Source organism: Catharus ustulatus, chromosome 11, assembly GCF_009819885.2.
Source record: "Catharus ustulatus isolate bCatUst1 chromosome 11, bCatUst1.pri.v2, whole genome shotgun sequence".
NCBI classification, from domain to species: domain Eukaryota; kingdom Metazoa; phylum Chordata; class Aves; order Passeriformes; family Turdidae; genus Catharus; species Catharus ustulatus.
The window spans coordinates 19734563-19751853 of record NC_046231.1 but is presented as its reverse complement, the minus strand read 5'-3'; the positions used below and the strand labels follow the sequence as shown (position 1 = coordinate 19751853).

Sequence of the window (17291 nt, the reverse complement as noted above, 5' to 3'; positions counted from 1 at the left end):
CTTGCTTACCCAGAAAGTGAAATTATTTATAACATTTCTCTTGATTTCAGAGATGTTTTTGTTAGATAAATTCAACACTGGCAGCCTGCTTATTTAAATTGGTGTCCAAGGCTGGATGTTAATGGTTACTGAGGCTGCCCTTCACCCCAGAGTTTGGGGCTTTGATCACTTTTGCAGAATTCTTTTCCATGTTTCTGAGCTAGCAGGGAGAAGGAAAATGAATCACTGAGCAAATGAGGTCCAGAGCTGCATTCAAAACTCACACTTCTCACTTGTATGCAAATAGTTGATTAGCTGCAGTTCCAAGTGGAATTAGGCAGTGAATACAGTGTGCAAATGAAATTCCTGGAGTCCTTTAGAAATGCAGCCCCCAAGGCACAAAACCTGTGACTGAGAACTCTGAATTTGCTGTTTAAACCTTCAGTGTTGCAAATATTTACCTAAAATCATGCTTGAAAATGCCGTGGCACCAAATCTAGAAATGCTTCAGGATTCCATTTCCCTGTGTTCTGCCTGATACCCCAAGGAGCTCCATCTTTGCTTGCTTAGAGCTGTTGGAATTAAGGAATATATTTATTTATATCGGGGTTGTCCCTGATGTCAAACTCTTGCAGCCTTTCCTGGCTCTGCAGCAAAACTTTTTACACATTGCAGATCCTGGGGGATATTCCCAGGCCCAGCACCTGCCCAGTGCTGCTGCTCAAATTTAGGAGCTGTTTCACAAATCCAACCAATCCAGCAGCCTTTTATTCTGTAAAAGCTTTTTCTGACCTCAGAAAAATAATAAAAAAAAAAGGCAACTCATCAGGCAGTTGTGTGCTCAGTGGGCATGGCAGGAGGGAACAGGGACGCAAAATACCTCAAGGATTTGGGAAAAAAACCCTTCAAAAAGGTGTTTGAAGCCATGTCTCAGGGTGTTTTTCAGAGTAGCTGAGTGGTTCTTCAAGGTTTTAGATTTTCCTGTCCAGATGAGAGTTTTCTACAACCTCCAACAGAGGCACTTTGGGGTTTAGGGAAAGTTTTGAATCCAGGGAAGTTGCACAAACCATCTTTAGGTTGATTGACTTTTGTGGTTGGCTGAATTGCTGACAGGATCATTCAGGATTACTCCAAAAATGCATGAATTCACTTAAAAACTGAGCAATACAGATTTGTTTTTTGTTTTAAATATCTATTTTGGAGAAACATAAGAAAATTACTTAGTTGGCAGCTTAAATCAACCCAAGTGAGGAAAGAGGGAGGTGAAAACTCCTGGTTTGATTGGGGTGAGTGGTACAACCCCATTGCTTCCTCTGGGCTGCCAAAACTCAGCTCATGGCTTTGGTTTTTCAAAAAACTCTGCAATTATTTCCTGTGGAATATTGCACTTCCTAGGCCTTGCTCTTCAATTAAAGCAGCATTGATTTGTCACCTGAACTCCTGCTGGAGGGGTGTGTTGGTTTGGATCTTAAATATTCTGTATTATTTTTCACCCAGCAAAATGCCAGATCTGAGAGCTTTTCCTCTGCTGACAGAAATCTTTCATTATGTCCATGAAACTTTAATTTGCAGGGTTTTCCTGTTGAGGAGCAGCCAGAAGATTTTCTTGCTAACTAGTAAAAGGCTTCTGTTTGCTTACAAGTTTTTTCCCAGCTGCACCTTCCTTTTCCATGGAAAAACTGTTGTCTACTCATCCACTTTTAGTTTTAAGGGACACCAGCAGAAAACTGCATGGTGGATGTTGTTATGAGTCCAACTCCAATTGTGTCTTCCCTTTTCTGTAGAGCTTCCATAATTTTAAATTTAAATAATTTTTTCCAATCTAAACATTCAATTTAAGTATTTCTTAGCAAGCAGCAGTTTTATATTTGCAGAAAGTATTTGGGATCACTTCAGTGTCCCAGTTAGGCCTCTTCACATGGTGTTTTCTGCATCCATAACCACTGCAAGATGTGAAAACAGGTTGATATCTTTATAAATATTTAGTAAATTTAAATTTTATATTTATTTATTTTTCTGGAGAGATCTGAGATGTCAGTTCTCACTAATACAATAACAAAAGGTCATTTTCACCTGAGAACTCAATGAACTGCAGAGAGAATTGCTCCATCTCTTCCTACATTTGACTTTACTAGAGGTAGCAAAGTGAGATGATTTTCAAAAAGGAGCATTTGTTCCTTTGCCTGTTTTCCCTCCCTTTCAAGGAAATATTTGAAACTTCTCCATGCTGTTGAGTGGGAGCATTTCCCTCTCTGATATCTCTATAGACAAGCTCATGGCTTGTCAGTTAAATTAATTATTCCTTCTAATGGTTTGCTGCAGTCACTTGTAAGGATGTATTTGATGCTTTTTGCCTCCCCAGCAGCAGATTCTGTACCTGCAGCCCCCCAGAGCAGAGAGCAGCTCCTGTTGTGCTGAGGTTGGACTCTGGCCCATCAGCTGATGCAGATGAGAGATCTGTGGGTTTGTGCAGGAGTTCATGGAACACACCAAGGGGTGATTTTGTGGAGCAGAGTTCAAGTTGAATGGTTTCAGTGTCATCCTCTCCAGATTCTGAGGGTTCTGAGCTGCTGGGTGCAAGGCTGGGAGTTTGAAGTGAGGATTTGGGAAATCTTCCTCTGGAATCAGCTCAGCAGTGCCAGCTCTTCCTTGGCTTTTAGGAGATAATGCTGTCGTTCTGTGGTTTGTTAAAAGAGTTTTAGTAAATAAACATGAGTTTGGTCTGAGCTCCTGGGACATGGTCCCCACCCTGGAGGTGTCCAGGGAGTCACCCTGGGCTGGTGACAAGGTGGGGATTGGTCACAGCTTGGATTTGGTGACTTTGGAGCTCTTTTCCAACCAAAATGATCCTGGGGTAACTCCAACACCAAGTTCTTGGCACCCTAAAGATGCTGATCATATTCAGATCTCAGTTCTCATTGAATCTTACAGACTCAAACTTTGATTCTGCAGGTTTTCCTCAGGTCTCCACTATTCCAGTAAAATAATAATTTAAGTTTTGAGAAGTAGGAGACAGGGAAATCAAATTTAGTGATGAGAAAACTCAATCTTTGGGTGTTTGTGCAGAACAGGATCAGTGTGTGTGCTGGGAGCAAGAGGGTATCCTGAATTTTTTTAATTCCCTATCATAGTCTGGATAAAAAACTTTAGAAAGATTTAAAAAGTAAAAGCAGGAAATTTTCTGCAAAAAAAACAACAAACCCTCTCTTAAGTTGATACTTATAAACAGTCAAAAAACCCAAACAAAAACCTCACAAACCCCTTTAATTTCTGGGTTTTTGTTGCCATGAATGTGCTTTGCATGTAGCAAATCAAATCTTTTTTTCTGTTTTCCTTCCCTGCTGCCTGTGTACATATGGGAATATAAATCCTGGTGAGTTTGTGGGGAGCCTCTGTGGGATTGTGTTCCCAGCTTTTGGCAGGAATTGGGTAATGCTGCTTTGGAAGCATTTCTTCAGCACAAAGAGGAGGTGCCTTGTGAAAGTGGGGCTGCTGCATTTCTTCCCACTGCTGTGTAAACAGGGATGTGGAAAGGGTTTTATGAGTTCCCTTTTGTTCCACGTTTTCAGCACAAACTCAGTTGCTTGTCATGGTGTTTGCTGCCTCTTTCCATGAATGAAAATTGAATAAATCTTTTCGTCCAGAGGCATCGTTTATGATTATGGCATCCTATAGAAAGGATTTTACTTAGTTTTTTTTTTTTTTTCTTAATAAGTTGCAGCCTTTCTGCTGTTTTTGGTCAAGTACAACAAACCAAAATGTTCAACCCAGTTTCAGGAGATTCAGTTTTTGCCACCTGGAGAGTGGCATTTCCATTCCCACACCTCTCCTCTCCTTTCCTGGGGATCTCATGCAGCTGTTCCACTTACCTGCTGGAATATCCCAGATATTTATGGACAAATCTCCATGACAAAAAGCCTTGTGTGCCCCTTAGCCAGTGCAGATATACTCTGGGAATCTCCTGAATTAGAAACTTTAACTTTTTGTGTCCCTTGGGTTGGGAAATTGGAGTTTTGCTGAATTCAGCATTCTGAAAAGACATCAGTATTGTGTATCCTTAATTCTGTACAAAGGTTTTTCTGCTCCTGGACTCATTTATTGGGATGCTGAGTAGAGTCAGCTCTTTGAGCTTTTGAGAGTAAAAGCAGTAAATAAAAACCCTTTTTTTTCTGCTTGGTGGATGGCACCTTTTCTTCTGAAGTTCTGTATCACTGCAGATTGAATAAAGTTGAGCTTCAGGGTAGGTTTAGAAAAGTTGTTTTAATAAAACCAACCAGAAGTTAAACAACACACAGAGTAGGTGAGAGGCCACAGAACACAAACATACAACTTGATAAATTAAACAAGATTTCTTCAGGCAGGTGATATTTTTCATAGTATTTTAGCTAGCTGGGAAACAATTCCTGGAGCTCTTTGTGTAAAATTAAGAATTATTCAGTTTGTTGTCCCTAAAGCCTGACCTGCAGGATACTGAACTGCATTTCCTGCTCTAATCTTACAAGAACAGTGCAAAAACCTTTATCTAAAGGTCAATTTTTCTAATTGCAATGCTTTTCCATGAGTAAATTCACTGCAGTGGATTTTATTCAGCCCAGACATTGAGCAGGAAAAGGTTGTGGCACTGTCAGCACCACAAAATCCAGGGGTGATTTAAGGTTTGTTATTAACCCACAGAGTAGAACAGGAATAGCTTGGTTTTATGTCTCTGGGTAATCCAATTCTGCTGGAATTGCTGGAGATGAAAAATGAATGGCTGGAAGAGATGGGATTTGAATCTTTTAGAAATGCCAAATGATAAGAGCAGTTGCAGAAAAGTGATGCTGGGTTTGCTATAAACAACAAATGTTGCGTAACACTGGCTGTGTTTTTCAAAACCAGATGTTGCAGCAGCTCACACCAGGATTTCTGCAAGTTATTTGCTCATCCTTCACCACATTCCCCCTTTCAATACCCATTTTACACATTCTTTCTCATTATAGTCCTGCAGTACTCACAATTCCAGTCAATATTCAGTGTGTTTTAGCTGTGATCACAACTCAGGGGGGCCTGAATTCTCTTAAATGAATGTACTGAGGTAGATTTTATAAAAATTAACCTTCTGCATGTTCAAATCTTCATGTTCAAACCTTCATGCCACTAAATATTGTCTGGATAGCTCAGCAGTGTCTGGTGAGCAGATTTACCCCTGTGGTGCTCAGCATGTGGCACCAAATCATTTCAGAAGCGTGAGAGAAACCCAGTGAAATCTTCTGAAAGGAACAAACCTTTCCAAAAAAGCAGAATGTGCAGGAGAAAGCAGCAAGGAATAAATTGACATTATTCATAAGGCCAGGGATTGATGTCATTGTCATTGGGAATTGCATGGAGGAGGAACAGTTGTGAGGATCAGAAGAGGAAATCTGTGTTTTCTTCATGTGAAGACAGGCACAAAGAGCTGTAGAGCTGAATTTGGGGGCTCTCAGAATTGGGAGGAAGGGCTGGAATGAGTCCAGGGAAGCTGCTCCAGGCCTGGGGAGAGCTGGGGGTGCTCACCTGGACAGGAGAAGGATCCTTCCCAAAGTCAGTTTGAGTTCCAGTCATGGATGGAACACGACTGGATTGTAAGAACTAAAGCTGGACAAGTTCTCCTGAACTTTATGGAAGTTTAATTATCTCCTTTCTTTGTCACCCTCCTGTTTGGCACAGCAGGAATGTTCTGGAGATCTCCTGTGTTTTGGGCACCATGGGATGGTTGGACATGGAACATTTGCTGTGGGTAGCCATGAAGATGCCTTGCAGAGATGGAATGTTGGATGTGGAATATGAAATACAGAATATAATGGAATATTAGATCTGGAATCAAGCTCCAGATGGGCAGGAGGGTGGCTTTGGGTGGAACCTCCCTGGGGACAGGGACAGGGACAGGGGAGGTGGCACCAGCAGGTCCCTGTTGCTCTGGTGCTGTTGTAACTTCTGCACTGCAGTGTTCTGTGAAGTTCCTTGTGATAAACATTGCTTTGAGTCCTGCTGAAAACAAAAAAAAATAATAATAAATAGTCCTGAAAACAGGTAAACAGCTTGTAAATGGTGATTCTCTGGAAATAAGGTGACAGAATTGCAGGCTCTGCTTGTTAGGGCTCAGTGACAACACACCATGCATAGCTCACATCCCTTCAGGCACCTGGCACTCCCAGGTACAGCTTTAGTGACTCTGGCTTGGGATAATTCTGCTTTTGTAGTTTTAAGCCAATGTAAATTGGCTTTTTGTAAGAAAAAATCCATGTGTGTATCTCCAAGAGTGCAGTCAATATAAGTCCATGAAATAAAGGTTTTTCATGGTGAATTCCTGATCTGTGTGTCTGGGGAACTGGGAGTCTCCAAGAATTCTGCACATCAAATATCTGATGTGTGAGATGGTGTCTGTAGAGGCAGTGACCTGTCCTGGCATTCCATCCTTTCACACTCAAATCCTGGTTTTACTTACACCTTGTTCCAATGGAGGCTGAAACTGCAGGAAGGGAGGAGTCAGGATGTCAACAGAGCCATGAAACCACACTGAACTTGTAAAACCAGGCCCTGAAAACATGGAGACTTTTTCCTCATCCCAGTTTCCCTGGAGGGGATGGTGTTTATTCCTTGATGTTATTAAGATAATTCCGTGTGTGTGTAATGTGTTATTACAGTGATGAGTGGGGTGATAAGAGATTTGCTTGGAGTGGATTCTTTGGGTTGAAACTTGGAATGAAGGCTGGAAATAGAACAGAATAAAATAAAACAGAATGAAGTGGTGGTACCAAGAATTTTGAGGGAGGAAATTGGGACTGGGCACCTGGAACATCTGCACAGGTCATGGGATGCTCTCAAAGCAAGGCCTGGCACTTCCCAAAATCATCACTTCTGTCTGCATTTAGGAATATCCTCCTCATTCTTCTTCTCTCTTTGTTTTTCCATAGTGAGTGTTGAAAAAGTGGAATTAAAGGGACTGGCACACAAGAAGAATGAAAGAAATGTTGAGTATTCCTTTGAGGTAAGTTTGGGTTTCCTTTCCTATGAAAGGAGGATGGTGCTTAGGGAGGAGTTAAGGAAATGCTCAAACTTTATTGATTGTTTATCACAAAAGTCCTTTGTGAAAGCAGAGCTCCTTTGGGACTGATAGTTTTTAATCAGTGATTTGGATGATACAGACATTGGTGGGTGGGGATTGACAAAAAAAAAAAGAAAAATGTCATTTTAATGCAGGAAACTTTGGCAGTGTTTATTTAAGGGGAAATATGATACCACACTTAGAGGATGGTTATCCATATCTATATCCAATGTCCATTCTTCTGCTGGAATGCAGAAGCCAGAGAGAATTTAAATCTTAATCTGCACAAAGAACAATGTGGGCTCTGAGGGCACAGCTGCTGGCAAGAGGCAGGGAGGGAGCCTGGGGGATGTGGTCCCAAAAGTGCAGAAAAGTTTTGGAAATTCTTCAGGACTTGAGGAAAACTCTGTGGAGCAAGAGCTGGGGGAGCTGAGTGGGACTTTGACAATGGTCTGAGAGTGTTTCCAAAGGGGATGAAATCCCTTCCCAGCACAGGGTGTTAATCCAGCAGGAAGGGCAGAGCAGGAACTGCTGTCTGTGAGCTGCAGGCAGCCTGGCTCCCCGTGCAAGTGAGAGCAGTGCTGAGGAATGAGTGTGGTTCACCACAACCCACCAGGAGCCTCTGGAGCTTGGGTTCTGCTCCCAGTTCTGGAGGAGGGATGAGTTCATCCCATGGAACCTTGGCTGAGTGGCAGGGATGGATCTGCTGCAGCTCAGGAGATCACAAACTGCTTTTCTCCCTGCTGGAACCAAGTAACCCAAAATTTGGGATGCACAGGACAGAAAACATCTTTGGTTTGTTTCATGAGCCAAAGTGGGGGGTGGGAAAAGGGGAACCCAAAAGGAAGCAGGCAGGAGAATCCCAATTATCCACAACTTTCACCAAATTATTCCTTAAAACTCCCATCCAGGGCAGAGCATCTTGTTGAGGTGTTGGCAGCATTAACCTCTGCAGGACTGGATTCATGGAGAATGTCCTGAATTTCCTGAATCCCCAATTGTTCCAAATGTCATCCATCACAGACAGGATTTTTCCAAGGGCTTTTCAAACTCTCTATGAAGCCTGCAGTTGTCTCCACTCCAATTAAGATCTCGTGAAACTTCTTTTCCTATTACAAATTTTTTCTATAAATAACAGAAGTTACTGTACTCAGTGTTTGCCTCAACAGCTTGAGCTGAAGGGAGAGCAGAGCCTTCAGCTGAGCTGATAAATTGCTGTTTGCTGGGTTAAAAACCCAGTTATGGATTGGTTTTGTTGTGTTCAGGAGTTTGGGAATAGCAGCTCAATGGAGGGAGCAGTTGAGTGTTTGCAGTGCTGTTGTTCCCCCCATTTACTGCTCACATTATTGTTTTATAAGCATTGAAAACTCAAGTTAAAACAGAAGTCATGACAATTGTTGGGTTATTACAGAGCTAGGATAAAGAATATTTCCTGTACTTTCTAAAATTCCTCAAACTTTTTACCATAAACTTTAAAAAAACCAACAACACAAACTTGGGAAAACTGCTCAAGTTTTTCTGTCTTCTTTTCTTCCCCCTCTTTTTTTTTTTTTTTTTTTTTTTGTGTAACAGCTCTGCTGAGAGGAAATTCCTCCCTTATGTAATATATTTTGAAATCCTCTCCCCACTCTTTTTGGCAGCTTTTGGATGGCTGGAAAAACTTTGTGTATGTTTGGAGTTGTCATTGAAACTAATGTCATGTGAGAGGCTGCTCTGTGATCCCAAACATCCACCCAGCTCCTTCCCCTGTGGATCCAGACACCTCCAGAGGAAATTTTGGATCCACAGGGATCCATCCCTGCCTCTCACAAGCCAACAAATGTTGATTTTTGGCTCAGTTAAACTTCATCCCCCCCAAGCAATAAATGCTTCAATATCCAAGGATGTTTGTGTGGGAAGAGATTCTGAATATTCCCTTTTTTTTTAAAGAGTGGAGCAGGAGCTGCAGGTTTCTTTGGGAAGGTTCTGCTGGGTTTTTGCTGCCATTCCCAATTTCTCCTGGCATATGGAGTTGATTAATTAGCAATAGGCAGCCTTGTGTGGGGGGAGCTGTTCCTGTTGGAAAGCAGATCCTACAAAGCAGCTGTTTTCTTTAACAATAATGAGGGGAAAAAATTCCATGACTCTGTGCTTGGTTGCTTAACTCTGGATGTGTGCAGTGTGTAAGGGCTGAGTAAACTCTGAGGGGCTTTTCCAAGAGTTGGGAAATGTAAAAAACAGAAAAAAATGGGCAGCAGTTTATCCTTGTGCACAAAAAAAAAGTGTTTCCTTATTGATGTCACCCATCACAACACCTGTGAGGGACAGTTGATACCAATTATGAATTTTGAGGAACCAAATTAAATTAATTACTAAAGCAAATCCTTCTTGCTCCTCCTCCCCAAGGTCCTGTGGTCTGATTCTTCGGTGACGTTGGTAACCAAATCTTCTGCTGAAGTGACTGAATTTATTTCAAAGGTAAAGACAATAAGAAAAACACTTTGAAAATAATAAAAAAAATGTGTTGTCCCTCTCTCTAATTTTGTTCAGTCTCTCTAATTTTGTTCAGTGATACTTCTCAAAATGTGCCAAGATAATTCAGATTGAATTCCATCATTTTGTAAAATATTTGATTTATAACTTGAATCTCAGAAATAACAAGGTTTCTTTTCACTTTTTATTGGTCATATCCTCCCCCTTTAGCTGTCTCAGCTGTATCCAGAAGAAAACTTGGAGAAATTCATTCCCTGCTTAGCTGGTCCAGATTCATTTTACCTGGAACGGAACCATGTGGACCTGGAGTCAGACCTGAGGTATGCTGGAATTTTCTGGGCTTTTTATCTTGAACCTTGGCTTCTTTCACCAAGAAAAATTTAAAAAGTAGAAATATTATCTCAATTTTCTAAATTACTTCAAAGAAATTAGAGCCTGATCCTAAGCTCTTTTCCTTGATGGTCCATTAATTCCAGTGCATAACAAGTTTTCAGGAATTCTTTCTCCAGAAATACAGATGGTAATAATATTCTGTTTTAAGCTTTTTGGAGAATTAATATTTCCACATTCCTGGTGAAGAACAAATAGAGGATCACTGGCTTTGCAAAAGTTTGTTTTGGACTCAGAAATAACCAGAATTGCTTAAAACAACTGCTCAAAACTCAGGAAAAAATAGAAGCCTGAAAATTCACCCATCTCTACTGAGGAATGGGTTGTGGGGATTTTTTTTGGTCCCCTTTTCACAGAGTTTTTATTTTCTCAGTTGTTTTAGGTTGTTGTGGTGTTTATTTTACTTTAATTTTTAAAAGTTAGGTATATATTTAGATGTTATTAAATTATTACATTTTTGGAAGCCTTTAACAGCTAAGAAAGTTTTGAAGCCTTAGGTTGTACCTCCTCAGATTATCACAAATCATCTGGCCATGATTTAATATAAACCAGTATTTTAAATATCAGAATCTGTGGCAAATCACATCATGTTTCTCTTTCTAAATACGATTTTCCTAGGAAAATTGGAGTGACTTAAATTCTTTTCAGCTGCCACTATCTTTATCTACACAAAATGAGATTATTGTAACATTAACATTATTCTGATCCTAATATGATATGATAACAAAATTAAATGACACTTTAAAATATTAATTAACTTTATTAAAGCTTCTCCTTTACACTTTTTTTCCCCCTAAGCCACAGTGGGCATTGAATTTCCATAGGCAGCAGCCAGCAGGTGCATCCCTGGATTGTTTTCCATGGCAAGCAGCATTGCCATCCCCTTGCTGTGCTCCAAGGAGAATTTGGGAGGCTGCAGGGAATGTGTGTGGCTGCTTTTGAGAACAACAACCTCTCCAGATCTGGGTTAATGGAGCAGCAGCTGCACTGCCAGAGCTCAGCTGCAGCTCTGGAGCAGGGAAGGAGCTGAAAATTCAGCACTGAGCTCTGGCCTTTCCAGCTGGGAGGCACCTCTGGCTGTGTGGAGGTGCAGAGCTTTGGGAGGTTGGCTTTTTTTCCTGGAATCCCAAAGTGGTTTGAGCTGAAGGGACCTCAAACCTCACCCCTGCCATGAGCAGGGACACCCAGGCTGCTCCAAGCCCTGTCCAGCCTGGCCTTGGGCATTCCAGGGATCCAGGGGCAGCCACAGCTGCTCTGGGAATCTGTGCCCACCCTCCCAGGGTGGGATTTCTCTCCAATATCCCATCTAAATCCACTCTTTCCCAGCTCCAAGCTGCCTCACTTTTCCTGTCCCTCCATCCCTTGTCCCAGTCCCTCTCAGGGTAGGATTTCTCTCCAATATCCCATCTAACTCCACTCTTTTCCAGCTCAAAGCTGCCTCACTTTTCCTGTCCCTCCATCCCTTGTCCCAATCCCTCTCCAGCCTCCCCCAGCCCCCTGAGGCACTGGAATGCTGCTGCAAGGGCTCTTTTCCCTTAAAAGAGGCACAGGGAAAACGTGACAGAAGTTTTTTCCCTCAACTGCCAGACTCTGCATCTGCTGTTTATCTCCAAGAGGAGGAAATTCAATAACAGATCCATCTCTATTTTATATTCCTCAGGTTTACATTTGAACATTTTCTGCCTTACAAGTGTTCAGGGTTCCTAATTGAGGCATTTTTGCTGAAACACTCACCAGAGTGAAAACAACCCTGGGGTAACAGGGTTTGGTATTAGGAATAAGAATTCCCCTAAATTTCCAGAATTGAGAATTGCATGGTGTGTTTCAGCTTTGAAATTCCCAATCTAATTTCCAAGTGTGTTGTCCAGAGTGCAATCCTGATGGATTTGGGAGGCTCTAACAGAGCTTTGTGTGCTGCAGGTACCTGGCCCCGTTCCCTTCCCATGTGGTGAAAAACGACCACGTCAGGAAGTTCTTCAGCACTTCATCTCCCTCCCAGCAACTTCAGAGCTCAAGTGAGTTGAAATAAAGTCTAAAAATTTTTATTTATTTTGGCACTGCATTTCATAAACTGATGCTATTTGTGACTCTGATCCTTGTTTCCAGATCCTGGCAACCCCTCCCTGTATAAAGTAGGAACTACGCTGGGAACATCTGGAAGGTGAAATATTTATCTTGTTTACAACTCATTCTCTTAGAGGCAATTTTCATGTCCTCCAACAAAACCCAGACCCCCTTCAAGGAGCCAATATTGTGGCTTCTTTTGCCATATGGAAAGATTAACAATTTCCATGGGATTATATTTGGCCATCTTTACTTCTTTTTAATAATGCAAAGGCCGTTCTGTCAAAAGCTTTTTTAAATCACAGAGACGCAGCAGAATATTTAATATCTGTGATTATCAAAGGAAATTATTGAAGAAAAATTATTCTTCAGGCCTTGAGGAAAACTCTGTGGAACAAGAGCTGGGGGAGCTGACTGGAAGGGAACTTTGACAATGGTCTGAGAGTATTTCCAAAGGGAATAAAGGGGGTGTTAATCCAGCAGGGCAGGCACAAACCCATCCCTTATCTCCCAATTTTTCTGAACTCTGGGTGCCACAGCTTACCCAAGGTGCTAAACCCAAACCTGTTCCTATTTTCCAGACCCATCTGTGGGGTGGCTGGAATTCAGTCCTCCCAGAACCACGTGCAGCACTCGGCTGCAGCCGCCGTGTCTCTGCCGCACTGCTCGCACGCGGCAGGCGCCGGCTCCTCGCTGGCCTATCGCTCCCAGCTGGAAAACTCCTCCCCAGCCATGCTGATGTCTTCCAGCCCTCAGACCCCTCAGCCACAGGAGCAGAACGGGATCCTGGACTGGCTCAGGAAGCTGCGCTTGCACAAGTATTACCCTGTCTTCAAACAGCTCACCATGGAAAAGGTGAGGCAGGAAAGGCGGGTTGGAAATGATCCCCAGGTTCTCCAGGCTGGGAACTTCTGCACTGAGCATCACACAAGTTCCTGGCACGTGCTGGGGTGGTTTGCACTTTCTGGAAGCAGTAATGAATTGATGAAAATCTTCTTGCTGTTTGCACTCTGTGTTGTGGCCAGGGCTGTCCAGCAGCTGCTGCTTCTCCCAGGTTTCCTCATGGAATGCTTGGTGCTGCCTTAGGAGCTGTGCCTGGCTCCCTGCACATCCCTTTGTGTGCAGGACATACCTAAATATATTGATTTCTCTTAATTTCTGCTTGCTGGTTGAGTTTTTCTCCCAAAATATTTGGCTGTCCTCATTTTAAGAAATAGATTTTCAGAGACTCGTGGCATGAATATGAACGTGAGTGAGTGAGGTTTGTTTCCTGCAGAAATTCCTGTGGAAAATTAATCATCTATGTTGTTGCATTGTAAGAGTCCCAAATAACACCTGTGTGTGCTGGATTTGATCTGAACAAGCTTTCAGAGCTTTTTCCCAGCTCCAGTTCCTTGTTCTCTGTCTCCTGGCCTCGAACGCCCTCCAGTGGAGGGAGGGCTTGGGCTGAGCTTTGTGCTGGTTATGGAATATTTTATGGATTTCATTTCCATCTCTAACCAGAGTCTTCTGATTTAATTTGCTTCATTAGAAGAAAGGAAATATACAGGTTTTTTTTTTTCTTTAATAAAGTAGTAAAATTCTATATTCCAGTATATGTTAAAAAAGCAAATATTATTATGCATACTTCACTGGCTTTCATTTTAATTACATTATAATATAAATGTCTGTATCTATCTCTACATTTTATTATTAAATTTACTATTGGTGTATATTTTCTACAGCAATTCTGTGGTAAATGACACACTGGGAAAACTGGAGTGATTTTCTAATATTCTTAAATTCACTGAGAGCACCAAGTTCTCTTTTAATTTAATTCTATTTTAATTTGTACACAAGTTATTTCATCTTTATTGTGACTGGTTAATGCAAGCACACTCCAAATTAAATTAAATCTGCAGGTGTCCTTTCTTTCAGTCCCCCACATTTCCCTTTAACACTACAATTGGAAACTGGAGTAGAGAGTTTCTTTGAATTTAAAAAATGGTTTTAAAACTGGTTTTTGGAATTGCTCTTCACTGAAAATGGAAATAAGAATATTGCAGGTTATAAAACTAAACATATTTTTTCTTTCCAAGTTTCTGAGTCTTACTGAGGAAGATCTAAATAAGTTTGAGTCCCTCACCATGGGAGCAAAGAAGAAGCTGAAGACCCAACTAGAGCTGGAGAAGTAAGTGAAGGCTGGGGAAACTTTTTTTAGGTAAAAAAATGTAAATTTTATAGTGATTTTTGTTTCCCAGACCACAAACCCACCATGATTCCCACCTGGAGATGTGGATGATTATTATCTCCATTACTAAACAATATTTAATACTTTCTACTTTACTGCTGCCTGTTCAGGGTTGTGATAAGGATACCAGATTTTTAAATCTACCAAATATTGTGTTTAGGTTTTTTAAGCTGGTGTCACAGTTACTGCAAAAGTTTTGGGTTTCCCATCCACTTGACATTGATGGGAGCTGTTGACTTTGCAAGCCCAGGGGATGCACTCCCAAATTCAGGCCTTTTTTTCCTGGGAAGGGAGAGTTTTTTGACTCCAACCCATGTGGGTGGAACTCAGCTACTTCAGGAGCTGCCTCAGTGTCCCCCAGTGTCCCCAGGCAGCTGTGCCAGCCCTTTGGGGACACTGGTGCAACAGATTGTCCTGGTTTTTGCATCTCCACTTACAGGGAAGTGTTTATTCTGCAGCTACTGCTGTTCCTTAAAAAGCAATTAGAAATCCAGATCTGTGCCCATTTATCAGAGCTCCTTGGCAGTGTTTTTCAGCAATCTTAGTTTTTCCAGAGTTTGTTTGGAAAGGGAAAACTTGAGACTGTGTTTGTTTTCTCTTAGGGTTTGGTGTGCAGGGCTGGCTTTGGGATGTGCTGACATAATATGGGCTAAAATTTTAGAGTTTATTCAGGGTTTGGGGATGTTTTACCCTGGACAAATAAGAGCATAGTGCTGTAGTCAGATAGTGCAACCCTGGCTGTTGGCAGTTATGGCCAGCACTGATGTGATTTCCAAGAGTTTCCATTTGAAATGAGCACAGTGGATTGTTCAGTGGGTTCTGTCTGCTTTGGCTTCATTCAGGAGCTGATTTATTTGTGCTTGTGTTGTAGCCACTTTCTGTCTCTTCATGCTCCTCTCCTTGCCCTGTAGGGAGAAATCAGAGAAGCGGTGCCTGAACCCCTCCACAGCCTCCCCAGTGAGCAGCAGTGGCGTGGCCAGGGTTCCCCCCACCTCCCACGTGGGGCCCATCCAGAGCATCCGGGGCAACCACGCCGCAGGTAAGGGGAGCAGGGGCACTGCTGTGCTCTGCTGTGCTGCACAAAGCTCAGCTCATTCCTGTGCTGCTGCTTTCCCCAAGCTTTATCTTCCAAAAGGGAGCGAGCAAAAAGTCTGATTTTGGTGATTATTAGAGGCAATAATCAGCATTCACAGGGATACATCACCCAACCATTCCCACCAGAGCCATGGCTCTGGTGGGAATGGTTGGGTGATGTATCCCTGTGGATGCTGAGCGTGGCTGTGCTCTCCTGGAGGTGCTACCAGTGTCACCTGTGTCCCCTGTCTCTGCAGAGCTGCGAGTGGACGTGGATCAGCCAACCCACCCCCTGCCCCGGGAGGGCAGCTCCTCCGAGTACTCCAGCTCCAGCTCCAGCCCCATGGGCATCCAGACGCGCGAGGAGAGCTCGGACAGCGCCGAGGAGAACGAGAGACGTAAGCAGAGCCCCCCAGCTGTGCCCCCTGCCCTGCCCAGGGCTGTCCTCACAGCTCCTCTCTCCCCAGGCCTGGAGCTCCACCTGGACTCCTCAGACAAGGAGAAGCCGGTGATGCTGCTGAACCATTTCCCCTCGAGCTCTGCCAGGCCCACGGCGCAGGTGCTGCCCGTGCAGAACGAGGCTGGCTCGGGCCCCGGCGGCCACCACGCGCTGCCCATGCAGATGCTGTCCCCCAGCCCCTCCCACATCACCCCCATCCGCATGCTGGGCTCCGTGCACAAAGCCGAGCGCGGCTCCGCAGACATGAAGCTGCTCTCGTCCTCTGTGCACTCCCTCTTGTCCTTGGAAGAAAGGAATAAAGTGTCTCCCGGCTCGAGGGGCAGCATCAAGATGGAGAAGGGCTTTGGGAACGCCGTGGTGGACGTCATGTCCGCGTCCTCTCCGCACCAACCCCTGCAGGTGCTGTCGGGGGGCGCCGAGAGCAACTCCCCCACGTCCACCATGAACTTTGGGCCTCGCACCAAAGTCGTCCACGCTTCCACTCTGGACAGAGTGATCAAACCAGCCCAGCAGCCAGGACTCATAGTGGAGACGAGCACTGCTGCCACGGTGACGTCCAGCACAGTCTTCCACGTGGCTCGTCCGCCCATCAAGCTCCTGGTGTCGTCGTCTCTTCCCACCGACTCCGCCATGGCCGGACAGACTTCCTGCTCCAGTAATATGCAAATAACGGTGTCCCCCGCAATAATCAACCCCCGGACTGCTCTGTACACAGCCAACACCAAAGTTGCCTTTTCTGCCATGAGCAGCGTGCCCGTGGCGCCCATGCAGGGCAGCTTCTGCGCCAACAGCAACGCGGCCTCCTCCAGCAGCCACCCGTCCCCGTCCTTCACCACCATGGCCAACCTGCCCAGCTGCCCCGCGCCCAGCTCCAGCCCCACGCTCTCCTCCGGCGCCGACAACAACTTCTACAGCGGCGGCGGCGGCGGCGGCTCGGCCGGGAGCGTGCCCGTCCCCAACCAGAACCATCACCACCACCACCACCAGCAGCCGCCGCCGCAGCCCCCCGGCTGCATGGTGTGCAGCTCCTGCGGCTGCAGCGGCAACTGCGGCTCCAGCGGCATGACCGTCAGCTACGCCAACTATTTCCAGCACCCCTTTTCAGGACCTTCCATGTTTACTTTCCCTTTCCTGCCCTTCAACCCCCTGTGTAGCAACGGCTACATCAACACGCAGCAGTACAACAGCAGCACCACGTTCCCCGTGGTGCACACGGCCTACAACAGCGGCCTGGCCCCCGACTCGGTGATGGCAGGACAGTCCACCTTCGCTGTGCCCCCCATGCAGAACTTCATGGCGGGCACAGCCGGGGTGTACCAGGCACAGGGGATGATGGGCAACGGCAACGGGTCGAGTCACAAAAAAAACGGCAACCTGTCGTGCTACAACTGCGGGGCCAGCGGGCACAGAGCTCAGGACTGCAAACAGCCGCCCATGGATTTCAATCGGCAAGGTAAAGGCTGGGGGGGGACACCAAACACAGCCTTGAGCTCTGCCCCTGGGGCCTGGTGGCATCTTGGAATGTCTGGCTTGGAAAAATATTTTGGTATTGAAAGTTG

The 17291-nt window shown here is 44.4% G+C and overlaps 1 protein-coding gene across 1 annotated transcript in view; it reads left to right on the top strand.

Annotated features, from left to right (window-relative positions):
- Nucleotides 1–17291, top strand: part of ZCCHC14 (zinc finger CCHC-type containing 14) — a 47842-nt gene that overhangs the window by 24106 nt on the left and 6445 nt on the right. Inside the window, exons 3-12 of the mRNA XM_033069461.2 lie at nt 6912–6985; nt 9428–9499; nt 9725–9834; nt 11825–11919; nt 12011–12065; nt 12550–12823; nt 14047–14138; nt 15110–15237; nt 15530–15670; nt 15740–17185. Of these exons, the coding sequence (XP_032925352.1) occupies nt 6912–6985; nt 9428–9499; nt 9725–9834; nt 11825–11919; nt 12011–12065; nt 12550–12823; nt 14047–14138; nt 15110–15237; nt 15530–15670; nt 15740–17185 (2487 nt within the window). The remainder of the gene's footprint in view (nt 1–6911; nt 6986–9427; nt 9500–9724; nt 9835–11824; nt 11920–12010; nt 12066–12549; nt 12824–14046; nt 14139–15109; nt 15238–15529; nt 15671–15739; nt 17186–17291) is intronic.